The sequence below is a fragment of the Procambarus clarkii genome, chromosome 20 (genome assembly GCF_040958095.1).
Source record: "Procambarus clarkii isolate CNS0578487 chromosome 20, FALCON_Pclarkii_2.0, whole genome shotgun sequence".
Lineage (NCBI taxonomy): Eukaryota > Metazoa > Arthropoda > Malacostraca > Decapoda > Cambaridae > Procambarus > Procambarus clarkii.
In genome coordinates this window covers 11,438,002-11,455,030 of record NC_091169.1, presented here as the reverse complement: position 1 = coordinate 11,455,030, position 17,029 = coordinate 11,438,002, and the positions used below count along the sequence as shown (strand labels likewise).

At 45.6% G+C, this 17,029-nt stretch overlaps 1 protein-coding gene across 4 annotated transcripts in view; it reads left to right on the top strand.

Annotated features, from left to right (window-relative positions):
- Positions 1–17,029, top strand: part of LOC123755350 (uncharacterized) — a 160,537-nt gene that overhangs the window by 142,936 nt on the left and 572 nt on the right. For 3 of the 4 annotated variants that reach the window (XM_069327623.1, XM_069327621.1, XM_069327622.1), the window contains one exon: positions 7,951–17,029. This exon is cut by the window's right edge and continues 572 nt beyond it. In XM_069327623.1, coding sequence (XP_069183724.1) covers positions 7,951–8,181 — 231 coding nt within the window. In that variant the 3' untranslated portion in view covers positions 8,182–17,029. The remainder of the gene's footprint in view (positions 1–7,950) is intronic. The other variant, XR_011229168.1, reaches the window with a different exon arrangement.

The window sequence follows — 17,029 nt, the reverse complement described above, 5'->3', positions numbered from 1 at the left end:
ATCGTGCGGCGCTGGCGGAGCCGCTTCAGCTTGCTTTCGGTATCGATGTTACGTCTGCGCCGTTTCGCAAGCTGTCTCGTGCATTGTTTCACCTCCGGCCTGCTCATGCGTCGCCTGAGCCGTCCTGGTCTTTGGACAGAGTGCTCGCTTTCCTTTCATCTCCTCGTTTCGTTGTGGCCCCTTCGGTCCAGGATTGTTTTTCCAAGGCACTTTTCTTGTTGGCTTTGGCCTCTGGGGGTCGGGTAGGGGAGCTTCATGCTCTCCTCCGGCGCAGGGGTTTCTGCTCTTTTGGTCGTGGTGATAGTTTTGTTCGTTTGCAGCCGTCTCCTTCTTTTCTGGCGAAGAATGAGACTGCTGCGTTCCGGAGGGGTCCATGGGTGGTTGATGCTTGGTTGGTCAGGCCGGGGGTGCATCATGTTTTGTGTCCGGTTGCGGCGCTTCGCCGTTATTTGCGCGCCACGGCTTCTGTGTCCGGGGACGCGCTGTGGGTTGATCCGGTTTCCCTTCTTCCCTGTTCGCGGGTTCGGGTCTCTCAGGTCGTCCGCAGGGTTATTAGGTCTAGCCAGCCTGCGGTCTATCCCCGTGCCCATGACGTTCGTAAGTTCGCGGCTCTTGCTGCCGTCTTTGGGAATATGTCTTGGTCTGATATTCGGGCGCGGGGATTTTGGCGGTCGAACAGGGTCCTGGCTGCTCGTTACCTTGTGAATGTCCCTGGCCCTCGTCGGGCCTGTGTTGCTTTGGGTCGGCGGTTGCAGCCAGTTGTCTCGGCTTCGAGTTGAGGGGTGAGCGACGACCGCCTCCCGGGTAAGTCCCTCTTTTTCTGTCTGTGGGTAGTTAGCTCCGGGGAGCCGACGGGGCTCCCCCCAGAAAACCAGCGTTGAATGTAATGAAACGCCATTTTCTGGGTGAGTCCCGGAGGCTCCCCGGCATCCCTCCCTCCCTCCGGTCGGCGGTTTTTCGCGTTTTTGACATCCAGCCTCAAGAACTGAGGTGTGGGTAGCCGGCGCGGGGGGTCTGGGGCTCCCCCTTCCCCCTCCCGGGGAGGGGGGAGCTGCGCAGACAGCGGCGCGGCAGTGTGTGACGTCACACTAATTTGCTTGTTTTCGGTTGGGGAGTTCTATCCACTAGTTCGGTATTAGGTAGCAATTTTAACCAGAATAGGGGTTTGTTTTGGGGCGCTTACCTTTCTGGGTGCCTGTTCCGGTCGATGGCAGACATAGAATGCTTCCAACTACACGGGGGCTTCTATAGGCCATTGCTCCCCTTGCCTCTCTGAGGGGGCCCGGTTCTGGCCGTGGTCCCCGGTAGGCCTAAGAACTCCATACACATGACTGATGCCAAAGTCTGACATTAGCATATCAGCCTGGGATAGCTCCGGGGAGCCTCCGGGACTCACCCAGAAAATGGCGTTTCATTACATTCAACGCTGGTTTTTTCGCCATTTTCTGGCTCTTCGTAGGTTGTCTTTTCTTTCGGATTGGGTTGTTTTGCCCTTTCTTTCTTGGCTTTTTCAGGACCATCATTTGATGCCTAATACTGTCGCCTCGTATTGCGCAGCGCTGTCGGAGCCGCTCAAGCTAGCTTTCGGGGTGGACGTCACATCCGCCCCATTTCGTAAGCTTTCCCGTGCTGTTTCACCTCTGGCCTGCTCATGCGCCTCCTTTGCCGTCCTGGTCCTTGGACAGGGTGCTCTCCTATCTTTCCTCTCTTCAGTTTGTGGTGGCACCTTCGGTTCCTGATTGTTTTTCCAAGGCTTTGTTTTTGTTGGCATTGGCCTCTGGGGGCCGGGTAGGGGAGCTTCATGTTCTCCTCCGGCGCAGGGGTTTCTGCTCTTTTGGTCCTGGGGGTAGGTTTGTCTGTTTGCAGCCTTTTCCATCTTTTCTGGCGAAGAACGAGACAGCTGCTTTCCGGAGGAGTCTGTGGGTCATTGATGCTTGGTTGGTTCGGCCGGGGGTGCATCATGTGTTGTGTCCAGTTGCAGCACTTCGCCGTTACCTGCGCGCTTCAGCCGGGGTGGCTGAGGATGTGCTCTGGGTTGATCCGGTTTCCCTCATTCCCTGTTCCAGGGTTCTGGTCTCCCAGGTTGTCCGCAGGGTTATTAAGTCAAGCCAGCCTGCTGTCTATCCTCGCGCCCATGACGTTAGGAAGTTTGCGGCTTTGGCTGCCGTGTTTGGTAATATGTCTTGGGCACATATTCGGGCCCGTGGATTTTGGAAGTCGAACAGGGTCCTGGCCGCCCGTTATTTGGTGAACATCCCAGCTCCTCGGCGTTCTTGTGTTGCTTTGGGTCGCAGGTTGCAGCCAGTTGTTTCGACTTCGCGTTAAAGAGTTTGTGGCCGCCGCCTCCCAAGTAAGTCCCCTTTTTTTCCTTCTCTTTGGGTATGTAGGTTCAGGGAGCTGTAGGGGCTCCCCACAGAAAACCAGCATTGAATGTAATGAAACACCATTTTCTGGGTGAGCTCCGGAGGCTCCCTGGCTACCCTCCCTCCCATGCAGTCGGTGGGATTTTTCGCGTTGGTTGAAGCCTAGTTTCCGAACTGAAAGCAGCCAGCGTGGTGAGGTCTGGGGCTCCCCCCTCTTCCCCTCCCGGGGAGGGGAGGGCTGCGCGGACGACCAGCGCGGCAGTAAATTGATTATTTGATTGTTTTCCTTGGGATTGAAGGGAGTTTTCTACCTCTCTGTTCAGTTTTTGTTGTAGTTTCTTACCATGTGGGGTTTGTTTTGTTACGCCTACCTTTCTGGGTGCCTAACCCCAGTCGATGGCAGATAAGGAAAACCCCCAACCATATGGGGTTTTCCAGGGCCACTGCTCCCTGAAACCTCTCTTAACACTTTCGCGCTTTCGATTAGAGATAACTCGTCACTGGTTTTTCTTACGATTCCGCATAACTGCCTACTTTTCTCGTCAATCGAAAAAATATTTCTATAAATTCCATTTTTTAACCGAAATGGATGGGGATACTTTTGTTTTGTAGAGAATTTATTTGCGAATTTTTTGGTACCAGAATGAATATTATATCACATAAACTTCTATGAGTAAAAAAAAAAATACACAAAGTATGTTTGGGGGTGTGGCGAGCGTGTGGCAGTGGGTTCCCTTTAGCCATTGATATATCCAACACGTGGGAAATATTTGTATGTTTTATGTATATGTCTGTGTAGGGAATTTTACTGCGATCACTGTCATACAAATTATAAAATGTTTCAACAAGTATAAACATGACAAACATCAAACGAACGAAAACAATGCGTTCGTTTCTGCCGCGAACGCATACTGAGCGACGTGGTTCTATATTTGGCGCTTCTCTTACACATGCTTTGTACAAATGTTATACAGTTCATCTTATAGAAAATTTTATTGCGAACACATTGGTATAAAAAAGAAATACGTACATAGAAAAGTAGGGTCAGGAAACGTATAAATGTATAAACTTTCCAAGCATGATTGTGTTTTCGCCAGTGCGCTCGCGGCTAACTACTCTCCACTTCACACACTCTTGCGGGTGGGCAATTACCTATATTAAACATTCATATGCATATGTCCGTGTAGAGAATTTTATTGCGATTCCAATGATACCAAAATTAGCGATGTAGGACAACTGTAGGCTTCGCAACCATTAAGAGAGTGGAAACATTTTGTTGCTGTTTGGCGCTCTCGGCGAGTGATCTGCATAGTTTTTTATTTGGTGTTGATACTCCTTATGCTTGGGCGGCATTTTATAGGTATGCTCTTACAGACAATTTCATTGCGAACACAGTGATACCAAATTTAAATACGTGCGCCTTCAATTATTGTCAGGACAGTCAAAAGAGAGTACACTTTTTCGGTCTTACCGCGTAGGCGCGCGAAGTGCCGAAAGCATCTGGGGTATTTTTTTTTTTTGAGCGCCGAGAGCGCGAAAGTGTTAAGGGGCCAGGTTCTGGCGCTGGTCCCTGGTAGGTCTGAACTGCATAGCTAATGTCCCGGTCTAACATAACATACATTAGCCCGATATGCTCCAGGGAGCCTCCTGGGCTCACCCAGAAAATGGCGTTTCATTACATTCAACGCTGGTTTTTTGGTGTCTGAACATAAAAGTTCTTATTATACAGGCATACCTCAGTTTAAGAGTTTAATTGGTTCCTGGAGACGCCTCATATTCCGAAAACTCGCATTCCGAAGCTAATTTCCCCATAAGAAATAAAGGGAAATGAATTAATCCGTTCCTGACTACCCCAAAAACCCCACATCAAACTAAATTTTTATACCTAATTCATCTAAATAAACCTACAAAACTATGTTCAAGTTATTACTTACCTTGCTGTTGAATGACGTAGGCGTATGGAAGATGGTGAGGAGGTGGGAGGAAGAGAGGAGTTACTGTTTGGAAGGAGAGTCCCCTTCCATTATCACATCAGGCAGTGAGGACTTCACTGGTATGCACACTCTGGCACATTTTGCCTGCATACCACTAGGACTTGCTTGTTTTACTAAGAATTTGTCTAATGACACTTGTTTTTCCCTACATTTTAACACTTGTCTGTACTAAGACATCACATTATCATTTAAAAGGTCAATGCAACGGCCTGCTACAGCTTTATCTGGGTGAGTTTTTTCAACAAAACTTTGCAGTTCTTCCCATACTTCACACATTTTCTTAATCAAGAAGGGACATCCTCTACTGCCTCTACTCACAGCTATTTTCTTAGGTTGAACCTTACCAATGGCTTTCTTGAGACCCATGGCAAGATATATAATGACAACTTTTATGCTCAAATGGCCAAAAAAAACGATAAAAAACTGTAAATCCTTGTGAAGAATTCAGGTGGGATAGTCACTGGACACGAGACACTGGTAAACTAAGGCGCGATCGCCATGCCACCACGCGCCAGTCGGCCTGTACACGTATCGACAAACTCGCGTCCCGAGGTAACCCTCGCCTTCCTAGACATATTTTTGGAGTAAATTCTGCTCGTCTTCCAAAAAACTCGCATACAGGGACACTCGCATTCCGAGGTACCACTGTATATCTATCACATCAAGAAAGTCAGTGGTAAAGTTCTACCTAAGAAAATAATTGAGGATGACGATAAAGGAAAAACAAGAGATCATTCATAATGAGCCAATGTAATGTCTCACCACAGACAAGTGTTAAAATGTAGGGAAAAACCAAGTGTCTATAGACAGATTCTTAGTAAGACAAGCAAGCTGTGAGCCACAACCAGGTCCTAGTGGTATGCCTGCAAAACGAGTACTGAGAGAGAGAGAGAGAGAGAGAGAGAGACAGAGAGAGAGAGAGAGAGAGAGAGACAGAGAGAGAGAGAGAGAGAGAGAGAGAGAGACAGAGACAGAGAGAGAGAGAGACAGAGAGACAGAGAGAGAGAGAGAGAGAGAGAGAGAGAGAGAGAGACAGAGAGAGAGAGAGAGAGAGACAGAGAGAGAGAGAGACAGAGAAGAGAGAGAGACAGAGAGAGAGAGAGAGAGAGAGACAGAGACAGAGAGAGAGAGAGAGAGAGAGAGACAGAGAGAGAGAGAGAGAGAGACAGAGAGAGAGAGAGAGAGAGAGAGAGAGAGAGAGACAGAGAGAGAGAGAGAGAGAGAGACAGACAGAGAGAGACAGAGAGAGAGAGAGACAGAGAGAGACAGAGAGAGACAGAGAGAGACAGAGAGAGACAGAGAGAGACAGAGAGAGAGACAGAGCCAACCAACCAACCCACCCACCCACCCACCCACCCCAGAAAAGTCATCACTACTGTTATAATGGAACGAGACTCCCCTTCCAAATACTAACACCTCACCTCTTCTCCCCCCTTCCTCACTGTCTTCCATATGCCAACAAGAGTCATTAATAAAGGTAAGATATACCTGTACATACTATAGTATACAATATAACTAGTAGTATGTATAAAATGTTTTTTTAAATTAATATTTTTGGGGATGTGGAACAGATTAATTAAATTTGCATTTTTTCGTATGGGAAAATTAATTTTTTTCAAACCATCTCTGGGAACGGATTAAATTTGAAAATGGAGGTACCACTGTACTAGTAGCCTCAGGGTGCCATCAGGGCTTTCCCAGAAATTTGTGTTTCATTACATTCAACACTGGTTTTGCGTCCAGCAGGCGGCACTGGTAAACACTGTATGCTTCTTTTCCTTGATGTCCTAAGCTGGTGCTTATTTTGTTTAAAGGCAACCCTCAAACCGCTAGGGGCCCAAATGGATTTAACACCTACAGGCGCAACAAAAAAAAAATCCAAAAAATTCTTTCGTCTTATAGAAGTGTTCATTTTTGTTCCCTGATCACGGAAAAAAAAAAAAATCATAGGTGACATATTTTAGCCGCAATAGGGTAGGGAAGTCAGACAAAAAAGGGGCGTTGACAGAGCCTTCGCCAGACGAGGTCTACTCCGCTCGAGCTGTCAGGCGGCAGTTGCCACAAATATATTATTACTTAATTATTTCAATGTCTGATTGATTTTTTCTTATTTTTTTGCAGTAATATTATTCAATACAGTGAATTGTGATATATTTATATAATAAAATGTGTGAACCATTACTGTACTCAAAATTATGGTGTGCATATTAGTGAATCAATTATGTTCATAAAACAATAAACAAATAGTTTTGCTGCTGTTACACTATATACACAGGTTATATATAAGTATTTGCATTTTTTGTTCACCATAACGAACCACTAAGTTGGTCTATAGTCAAAAAGCAACGAGGAGTGACCGCCACACACCAACCAGCCACTCACTGCTACTCCATCCCTCAACAATGCCTCACTTGCCCTCATTCTCCTCCCACAATACTGTTTTTGCATTTATTCACTATACACAGACGTTATATATAAGTATTTACATGTTCACCATAATTGTACATCTAAGCTTGTATGGTGAGTAAAGACATGAAGACGTAGCTACTCACACAGTCAGCTGGTGGCGGCCGCCCTCAAGGGCAGATGCACTAATATTTCTCCTCCAACAATATTGTTTGTGGTGTTATTATGCTATATACACACACACACATTATATATAAGTATCTACCTGTTTTATTCACCATACCTGTACAAATAAGCTGGTATGGTGCCTAAAGACCATAGTGGCCACCAGTAAACAACATGGTAAGTCGTGCAGACGACACACCTCCCTCACCAAAATGGCGGCTCCCAACCTACTCCTATTGCTGTTATCACACTCTATACACACGTTATATATATATATATATATATATATATATATAAGTATCTACATTTGTGTTCACCATAGCGAACCACGAAGCTGGTATGGTGAGTGCAGCCAATAAAAGGTGGCCACACATAGTCATAAGACGACGCAACCACCCTTCCTCCCACAGCCTTACTCCTCCCTCCATGGAGCACAGCGCTAAATATCACCACAATCCTGCTATTATCAGAATCCTGGTCAGTTTTATCACAGTTGGGGGTCTTCTATAATACTATCATTGCTAAGTAATAGCATGATCATATGGATTATGGCATTTTTAGGCGATGCTGTGGTCAAAAGCTGAACAGCGGTGCTGTGAGCTCGTGCTGTGTGCGCCAGCCTTGGTGGCTTGCTTAATACTGAAGCTCTCACACCCAAGAATGTTGGCCTGGATTTTTTTTCTAGGTGGCATCTGGCAATTATCGGTCATGGCTACACTATAGCTGCCCCTATCCCAGGCGGGGCATTTAAATTATAGTGCTAGACACGAAATCATATATATATATATAACATGCGTGGTTTTGGTTTTGCCACTGAAAGCATATATATATGATTTGCGCGGTTTAAGGGTTAATGGCAGATCTCTGATCCAGTTTTGCCTGATGCCTTATTTTGATAATTGCTTGCTTATGTTCAAGTACTTTATGCTGGAAAAAAATTGTTTACACAATATATTAAGGTGGATATTTTCAAGAGTTTTGTAAATCTTAAATATGTTTTAATTAATATTTTAAATTTGCAGATATGGTCTTTGGGACATGCTCTGCACTACCCTGTCCTTGGAGAGGTGCTTCGCATCATTCAGAATGGACTTCTGAGCTTCGCATTATTTGTTTGTAATTCTTTGCCATTTGTTGCATGGTTTTATCGTTGGCTAGAAGTAAACATTCTGAATATTGTAATGTACTTGGGTTCACTTTACAAAAGAGCTCTACATGGTCTTTTAATTTTATTCAGAATTAAACAATCTTAATGTGAAAGCTTCTTTTGTCAGAGTATAATAAGAATACTGCACACATAATACAAACCAAAACTCTTGAATTGTAAACTGAACAATTATTTGTTATATTTGACTATTATTTACAGATCTTAAACAGCATGATGCAACATAATATTGTTATTGATATATATTTCTGGGGGAAGGCCCATGTAAGACCCTGAAGCTATTATCACTTATAGTGTGCCAACTACTACATCACATTTGCTGCAGAGTCCTATGTGGCCTACATAGAACCAGGTTCGGATCCTGTGGCATTCTACGTAGAACCAGGTTCTAAACCTGACTACATCTGGTTCTACATAGGACCAGGTTCTGGCTCATGGTTGCCTACGGGGACCATGAGCCAGAACCTGGTCCCCCCTCAGAGACACAGGGAGCATTGGCATTTATTTATTATGCCACCACTAATAACAGCACTCAGAAAGTCAATACAACAAAACAAAAACCAAGAAGTTGGCTTTAGAAGGGACCGAAGCCTCGAGAATTGCCAGAAGAACTCCCCCCCGAAACAATGTAAACAAATTATTGATTTTTTTTTAAACTAGCTTCAGATTGTTCGACTCGCCTTCCCCACTTGTTTTGGGGAAGGGGAAGTGGCTTGTGGTCAGCCAGCAACACCACCCTCAGTTCTATGCTGATGTGTTCAGTGTGTGCATGGTTGCCTCTCTGCTGCTTAGGCTCCAGTGTTGTGCTTTTGTATTGATTGTTTTGTCTTGTGGGCATTCCTCTGTGCAGTGTTGCATGACATTTTACATTAGAGTACTTGGAGCTGCATGAGGTGTTGGATTCTCTTCCCTGTGTGCTTCATTGTGATGCCCTGGCACTTCAGGGTTATCTTCCCTGAGATGTTCAGGAATTGCTACCTTGGAGGTCCTCCTTGCTTGTGGTAGCTCTCGCCCAGGCGGAGTTGTGTGTCCTCCAATTTTCCTACCTTTACTCGGGTCAGGAGTATCATTGGCTGGTGTGGGGGTACGCTGTATATTTGCATGCTCGGATGTTTACACGCCATGATGAGGTAGGTCTTCCTAGTCACCGAAGCCAGGCTGTCTTGGCTTACTGTGTCGTTTCTATACTTTCAATTAGGAACACAAAAAAGAAAGGTATACTCCAGACAGGATATATTTCTTTTGAATAGAACCAGTGGCACATTTTTTCCTCGGGTCTAATGTAGCATCCCAGTGCTTGGGTATCTCACTGTGTCAATTCCTTCAGGCCTTGGAAATGCCCTGCAGGTTCAGTGGTCTTTTGGTTTGGACCCGGCTGTTCCTGCACTCGCCTTATGTGAGTTTCAGGGTTGCTCCTCATACTTTCCACCTGATGCCGTTCAGTCTGTCTGTCTCCTGAGCTGCCTGTTGAGTCAGTGACACCCTCGACCCTGAGTCATGAGGGGGGGTTTTATTTCCCATATGGCTCTTGTGTTGGCTCTCTTTGGTGGGACGTGGTCAGGCAGTGACCACTTTGTGGCTTCAGTCTGGGTTGTGCCCGGTTGGTTGTCTTGGAAATGTCCCGTTGGTGGTTATGGACCCCTGGAATTAGAGATATTGGGTAACTTTTCCCGAGGTTTTGGCCACCCTTCCTCTTCCTTCCCTTCCAGTTCGGGTTCGCCCTCTCTCTCTCTTTTTTTTTTTTGAGATATATACAAGAGTTGTTACATTCTTGTACAGCCACTAGTACGCGTAGCGTTTCGGGCAGGTCCCTGGAATACGATCCCCTGCCGCGAAGAATCGTTTTTTGATCCAAGTACACATTTTACTGTTGCGTTAAACAGAGGCTACAGTTAAGGAATTGCGCCCAGTAAATCCTCCCCGGCCAGGATACGAACCCATGACATAGCGCTCGCGGAACGCCAGGCGAGTGTCTTACCACTACACCATGGAGACTGTCTTCTTTCCCTCCTGTTCTGACCCGGTGACGTCTGAGGGTTTCCTGGTCGGGACAAGGTTTAGTTTACCCAAATTTGGAATGTGGCTCGAGTGGCCTGGGAGTTTCCCCTTTTGATTTGGGCAAACAGTGTGACAAGCAGGCTCAGAGGCAGCTGAGCCTGCTTGTCACACTGGGGCTTCTGGGTGTTCCTTCAGCCAGCCCCTTCTTCCTTGGAAGCCTTTTCCTTGGACTCTGCCTTTCTATTCCAGATGATGAGTATCGACACAGGCTTTTCTCAGGTGCCCTCGTCTGCAGCTTATGGGGCTTTTGGGCAGTCAGGTGTGGGCTCTTAGGTCCTGTTCAACTCGGCATGATTCCTGCAGGGTTGTGGGTTGTTATCAACCCCCTATCTGATTTTTAACGTTTGTGTGCGGCTCTCCCCATGGTTTGGTTCCATGTGCCTTTGGGCCCTATCAGGCTTGTTCTTCCAAAGGTTCTTTCCTCTTAGGTACCTCTTTTGGTGGCTTCTGTGGCTCTTTTTCCTGTTCCTCCTGCAGGGGGTCATTCATGTGCTACGTAGGGGGAGATACATATGGCTTAACTCTGTGTGCTGGGTTGGCCCATTGTTCAGCTACCCTGTTTGCCTTTATTCCCCTGCTCACCACCTCATTCTCCTTGCCTCTTTCTGCAGTGGTGGTGGTGGTGAGGACTCTCTTTGTTGATGGCTATGTTCTGTTAGCTCCTTTTGGTCTTTGTTCCTAGAGGCGGTCATGTGGTATTAGGGCTTCCCCTCCTGTAGACAGGAGGGAGGTTGTCTGTGGAGCCAAATTTTGGTCACTTGAGCTTTCCTTGCCCAGTCCATCTTGGATGGATTTGCATCGGGATCGCCCTGCTCATTTGCTTTGGCTGCTTGTGGGTCTTTTCCTCCAGTTCACACCACCCTTTTGGGGAGATCTTCCCCTCCTGGAATTTTGGGTCCTCCTGGCTGGTTTCTTTGCCTCTGTCGGTTCTTCTCAGATTGGGTGTTGTCTGGCTTGTTTTGCTTGGTTTTCCTCGGTCCAGAACCTGGTCTCTCAGGCCTCCACTTGTACAGTACTTGCCCTTTTGTGATTGGATTTGTGTAAATCCATTTTTTTTTTCTATCCACAAAGGACATTTTAGTTTTCGGTTCCTTGTTCTGGGTTCCCTTTTCCGAGGTTCATGTTATTCCAGGGCGGCCTTGGAGATTTTCTCCCTGGGCTTCTGGGGCAGTTTTGGTTCATTCACCCTTTGCACTTGGGGTCTGGGGGCATTGAGTTTTTCTCTTGGGTTTTCCCCTTGACGAATCTACTCCTCATGTGTTCACCCACTTGGCTCAGCTTTTCTTGCCTTGTCTCTGGTTGGTCTCTCTCATCATCTTGTTGCGTGGGGACCCAGCTGGCCTGTTTGTCTGTTAGCTAGGTTCCTGGTTCTTCCTGACTCACTGGGTTCATGTTTCTGGGTGCAGGCAAAAGTTCCAGGAGGTTCGGTTCTGGGTACGGACTTGGCTTGGCCTTGTTTGGGACACTCCTGTTATTGTTCCCTGCCTCCAGCAGCATACACTCCTGTTATTGTTCCCTGCCACCAGCAGCATTGACCCAAATGTAGTGCCTCTGCTTGTTGGGTTGTCCTAGGTGATGTGATGGTTGCTTAGCTGGCTGTGTGACAGCCATGTCTTTGTCTGTGGCAGTTATCCTTTGGGCGAGGTGGGGCTTCGGAGGTTGTTTTAGTTCTCTGGGGGCGGCCTTTTCACCTCTGCCATGACTTTTGGATGCAGTATTTGTTCACCCAGTGCTGGCTGCAGCTTTGTCAGTTTTCTCTATTGGTTTTTCGGGCATCAGTTTCCTGGTGCCTTCCTCCGTCCTCATTCGGTGTCATCCCGAGCGCCTTGCTCTGGGTTCGGGCTTTGTGTCCCGCTATCTCCGAGCTGCCTTGGGTCATTTGTTTCCTCCCTTTCTTCTGGCTTTCAGTGTGGTTTGGGTAGTTGTGGCCATGTGGTGTGCACTACTGTGGGTTTGGTTTCCCCTTAGTTCTGTTTGCATTGCTCCAGTTCTTTTCAGACTGGTTTCCTTTGGTCCCTACCCCTTGGGGCTGGGCTCTTCACATTGCTCGAATGAAGTTTTAGGGTTTAGTTCTTTCTGAGGTTTACATTCGGGGAGTGCCCACCATCATCGCAGTTGGTCTATCCTGCTTCCATGGTGTGGGGCATCATTTCTGCTTCTTCTGGCCTTGTCATATTCGACCTCCTGAATGTGGATGCTTCATGTCAGCGTTGTTTCAGTGCCTTGTACATAGTGCAGTTCTGCACGTGAGTGAACCTCGCATTTGGTGCCTTTCAGCTGAACCCCCACCCCTTTAGTTGGGGTGGTGGTTCCTGTTCCTTTCTCCCCAGTCCAGCATTTACTGTGTCCTGCCAAGTTGGAGTCTTCCCACTAGTGAGTGCTGTTTGTGGCTTCTTGCAGGCTAGCCCATCCTTCTTGTTTTCGTGCTCTGCCCTTTTTGTGTCTGAACCCAGGTGTTTTCCGGTGGCTCAGCTCCTTCCTGAGGATCAGTCCAGTGATTTTTCTCACTGGTTTGGCCTTTTCTGCTCTATGCTCTGCTGCTTTTCTGCTCTGTGTCTGATCTTCTTGCACGTGGTTCTCACCATGCTTATGGCGTCCTAGTGGCTTCTTTCAAGGTGTGTGGGTGTATTCAGGGGGTATCAGGGCCTTCTTCTTTCACTTGCATTCTTCCTCTTGGTAGTTCTTGTGGTGCTTCACTCACCACTTACTTTCTTTGTTGTTGTTCCTTGGTTTCTGAAGTGGTGGTGCTTTCCTATCTCTTTTGGCTTTTTCTCAACTGGCATCTCCTGCTAAGTGCTGTTGTCTTTTCTTGTGTGGCACTGGCAGAGCCCCTGTAGCTTGTGTTTTGGGTTTATATTTTCTCAGCTCAGTTCTCGGGTTCTCCCTCACCTTGTTCCACCTCCAACCTGTTCATGCATCACTTTTCACTTGTCCCTGTTAGTCTTTGGACCGTGTCCTTGCATTTCCTTGGTTTCCTGTGTCCCCTCTGGTCCATATTTGTTTCTCTGCATTTTTGTTTGGTTTACCTCGCCTACAGTTGTTGGGTTAGGGAGCTTCATTCTCTCCTCTGTTGGCAAGGATGTTGCTCGTTTAGCCCTTCTGGCTGGCTTCATCTGTAGCCGGCTTTTTTTCTTGTCACAAATGATTTGGGTAGCTTTTATATATGGGTCCTATATTCTTGTTACTTGGTTGGCTCAGCCTGGGGTGCTTCTTGTTGTGTGTCCTTTTGAGGCTCTCCACCTTTCTACCTCTTGTTCTGCCTTAATGGGTGCTTTTTGAGTCATTTCAGTTGCCTTGGTCCCTCGTTCAAGGGTCATTTGTCTGTTTCTTTGCAGTGTCCTTGGATCCTACTAGCCTGCAGTCTCACTTCATGCCCTTGCTGTTATGAACTGTGCCTCATTTTCGTCTGTGTTCACTGTGATGTTCTGGGTTGATATTTTGGGGTGGATGTTTAGGTGGTCGACCAGGGTTCTGGTGGCTCGGTGTCTTGTTCCTGTGCTCGGGCCATGGTACCCTTGTTTGGCTTTCAGTCGTGTCTCACAGCACAGTGTCTCCTCTTTGTCCTGTTCCTGTGGTGTTTTCTCCTTCTTGATGAGTAGTAGTTTCCTCCCTCCCACCCAGTGGTTTACTTCTCCGTGGGTAGATAGCTTCAGGGAGCCACAAGGGGTTTCTCCCAGAAAACCAGCTTTGAATGTAATGAAACTCGAATTTCTGGCTGAGCCCCAGTGGCTCCCTGACACCTTCCCTCCAGGTCATCGGGGGGTTTTCTCACATTTACTGACAGTGTTGCTGGCTGATCATAAGCTACATTCCCCTTCCGTCAAACAAGTTGGGGAAATGGGGGAAATCAGCTGGAGATAGTTTCAGAACTTTTCAATGGTTTGTTTACATAGCTGTAGGAGTTCTTCTGGCAGTTCTCAAGGCTTCGGACTGTTCTAAATTCAGCTGGAGTCTTCTGTTTTGCTGACTTACTGCAAAACCTTGTGGTGCCATTAAATAAATATCACTGCTCTCAGTACCTCTATGAGGGGACCAAGTTCTGACTTTTGTTTGCCAAGTTTATATGGCAGTAGGCCATATACGATGGCTCCACGGCTGATGCGATCTAATAGTTGACACACACTGTGTGATAGTAGCTTCAGAGAGCCACTGTGGCTCACCCAGAAATTGGCGTTTTATTACATTCAACGCTGTAGTTTTGTTTATAAAATATTGATTGCAGTATCGTTTTGCAAATGAAAACAAAAAAATATTAATATAGTAGCGGAAAAGAACAATGGCTGATGCGCAATTTTATACATTTGTTTTATATATAAATATGGTTATATGTACAGTGCATTGTCATTTTAATTTACTCACAAGTATATATATTTGTATTATTTAAAATGTATATACAAGAACATACAATGGGTTGCACTGCAACAAATTTTGATGATGAATTGAGTACATTGCCAAAACCACTATGATGTATAACATTTCCTGCAAGTCGTAAAGTTACTCAAAATTTATAGTGAATTTTAAGGTACAATGTGAAGAGTCAATCTTAAAGAAATAAAGTTAGTGACCAAGGTATACACCCAAGGGTACAGAGAAATAAAGCTAGTGACCAAGGTATACACCCAAGAGTACAGAGAAATAAAGCTAGTGACCAAGATATACACCCAAGGGTACAGAGAAATAAAGCTAAGTGACCAAGGTATACACCCAAGGGTACAGAGAAATAAAGCTAGTGACCAAGGTATACACCCAAGAGTACAGAGAAATAAAGCTAGTGACCAAGATATACACCCAAGGGTACAGAGAAATAAAGCTAGTGACCAAGGTATACACCCAAGAGTACAGAGAAATAAAGCTAGTGACCAAGGTATACACCCAAGGGTACAGAGAAATAAAGCTAGTGACCAAGGTATACACCCAAGGGTACAGAGAAATAAAGTTAGTGATCAACATATTCATCCAAGGGTACAAATTTTTCTAAAAAGTGTGTGTTTGAAGGTGGGACAAAATTATGAATAGTGACATTTGTTATATCCAAGAGCAAATAAAATGAACAACAAATAAAATTAATTACCAAAGTAAAACAGGAAATTGACAATTCAACCAACACACAATGCTATGAAATGTTAAGCAACCATGAAGTTGTATAGTTTGAGGACATTATCATGGTAAGTGTGAATGTTTTGTGTGTTGTGTTTACGCTTACACTGACCACTCACCACAACTGAGAGGTGTGTTAAACTTCACGTAATTAATTAAATTGAAATACTGAGCATAATTACTTCCTCCACAGATGTCACAATTATTTCATTTATGTGGCTGGTTCTGGGAATGGCAAACTACCCTAGATTGACTGACAACGAGCAAGGTAATCTGACCCAGACTGGCTGATGCTGGGATAGTAAAGTACACAGGACTGGCCGACCCTGGGTAAGGTAAAGTACACAGGACTGGCTGACCCTGGGTAAGGTAAAGTACACAGGACTGATTGACCCTGGGTAAGGTAAAGTACACAGGACTGGCCGACCCTGGGTAAGGTACAGTACACAGGACTGATTGACCCTGGGTAAGGTAAAGTACACAGGACTGGCTGACCCTGGGTAAGATAAAGTACACAGGACTGATTGACCCTGGGTAAGGTAAAGTACACAGGACTGGCTGACCCTGGGTAAGGTAAAGTACACAGGACTGGCTGACCCTGGGTAAGGTAAAGTACACAGGACTGATTGATCCTGGGTAAGGTAAAGTACACAGGACTGGCTGACCCTGGGTAAGGTGAAGTACACAGGACTGACTGACCCTGGGTAAGGTAAAGTACACAGGACTGACTGACCCTGGGTAAGGTGAAGTACACAGGACTGACTGACCCTGGGTAAGGTAAAGTACACAGGACTGGCTGACCCTGGGTAAGGTAAAGTACACAGGACTGGCTGACCCTGGGTAAGGTAAAGTACCCAGGACTGGCTGACCCTGGGTAAGGTAAAGTACCCAGGACTGGCTGACCCTGGGTAAGGTAAAGTACACAGGACTGGCTGACCCTGGGTAAAGTACAGTACCCAGGACTGGCTGACCCTGGGTAAGTAAGGTGAAGTAAACAGGACTGACCAGGTGTTGGTGGGTGTGTAGAAGGCTCTGGTCATTATGTAGAAACACTACACATACAGTATATAGCCATAACACTTATACAGTATATTAGTGGAAAAACTTTACAGCCAATAATTACTTTATCATAAATTAGAGTTTATGCAAGAATTATAATTACATCTGCAGTGTACATTGTTTGGTCAAGTGGAGTTGTGTATTGGTACTCAACTAATTGTCCAGGTTGTGTATCTGTACTTGTTGCAAGTTTTCTTAACTTTTTATATGTACTAAATTTTTCTGCCACAGCATGTTAAGGGTGGCTGCATGAAACATTACACAGTAGCTGACTGAAAACAGACTTATCCATGCCTGCTTAATGGCAAAAATTATAGGTTATGATTTCTATGATTAAATCTGAGTGCACTTTTGTTTAGTTTGCAATTGCAGTAATGAAACTATTCATTTCAATTTCTAGCATGACATGTGTTTTGGCACATTTATACATATTGAGATATACTTCATGGGTATTGGCACGTTTATACATATCGAGATATACTTCATGGGCTTTGGCACGTTTATACATATCGAGATATACTTCATGGGCTTTGGCACGTTTATACATACTGTATTGAGATATAAGAATATAATATTGAGATAAACACTACGTGTACTAGTGGCTGTACAAGAATGTAACAACTCTTGTGTATATCTCAAAAAAAAAAAAAAAAAATATATATATATACTTCATGGGTTTTGGCATGTTTATACATATTGAGATATACTTCATGGGTTTTGGC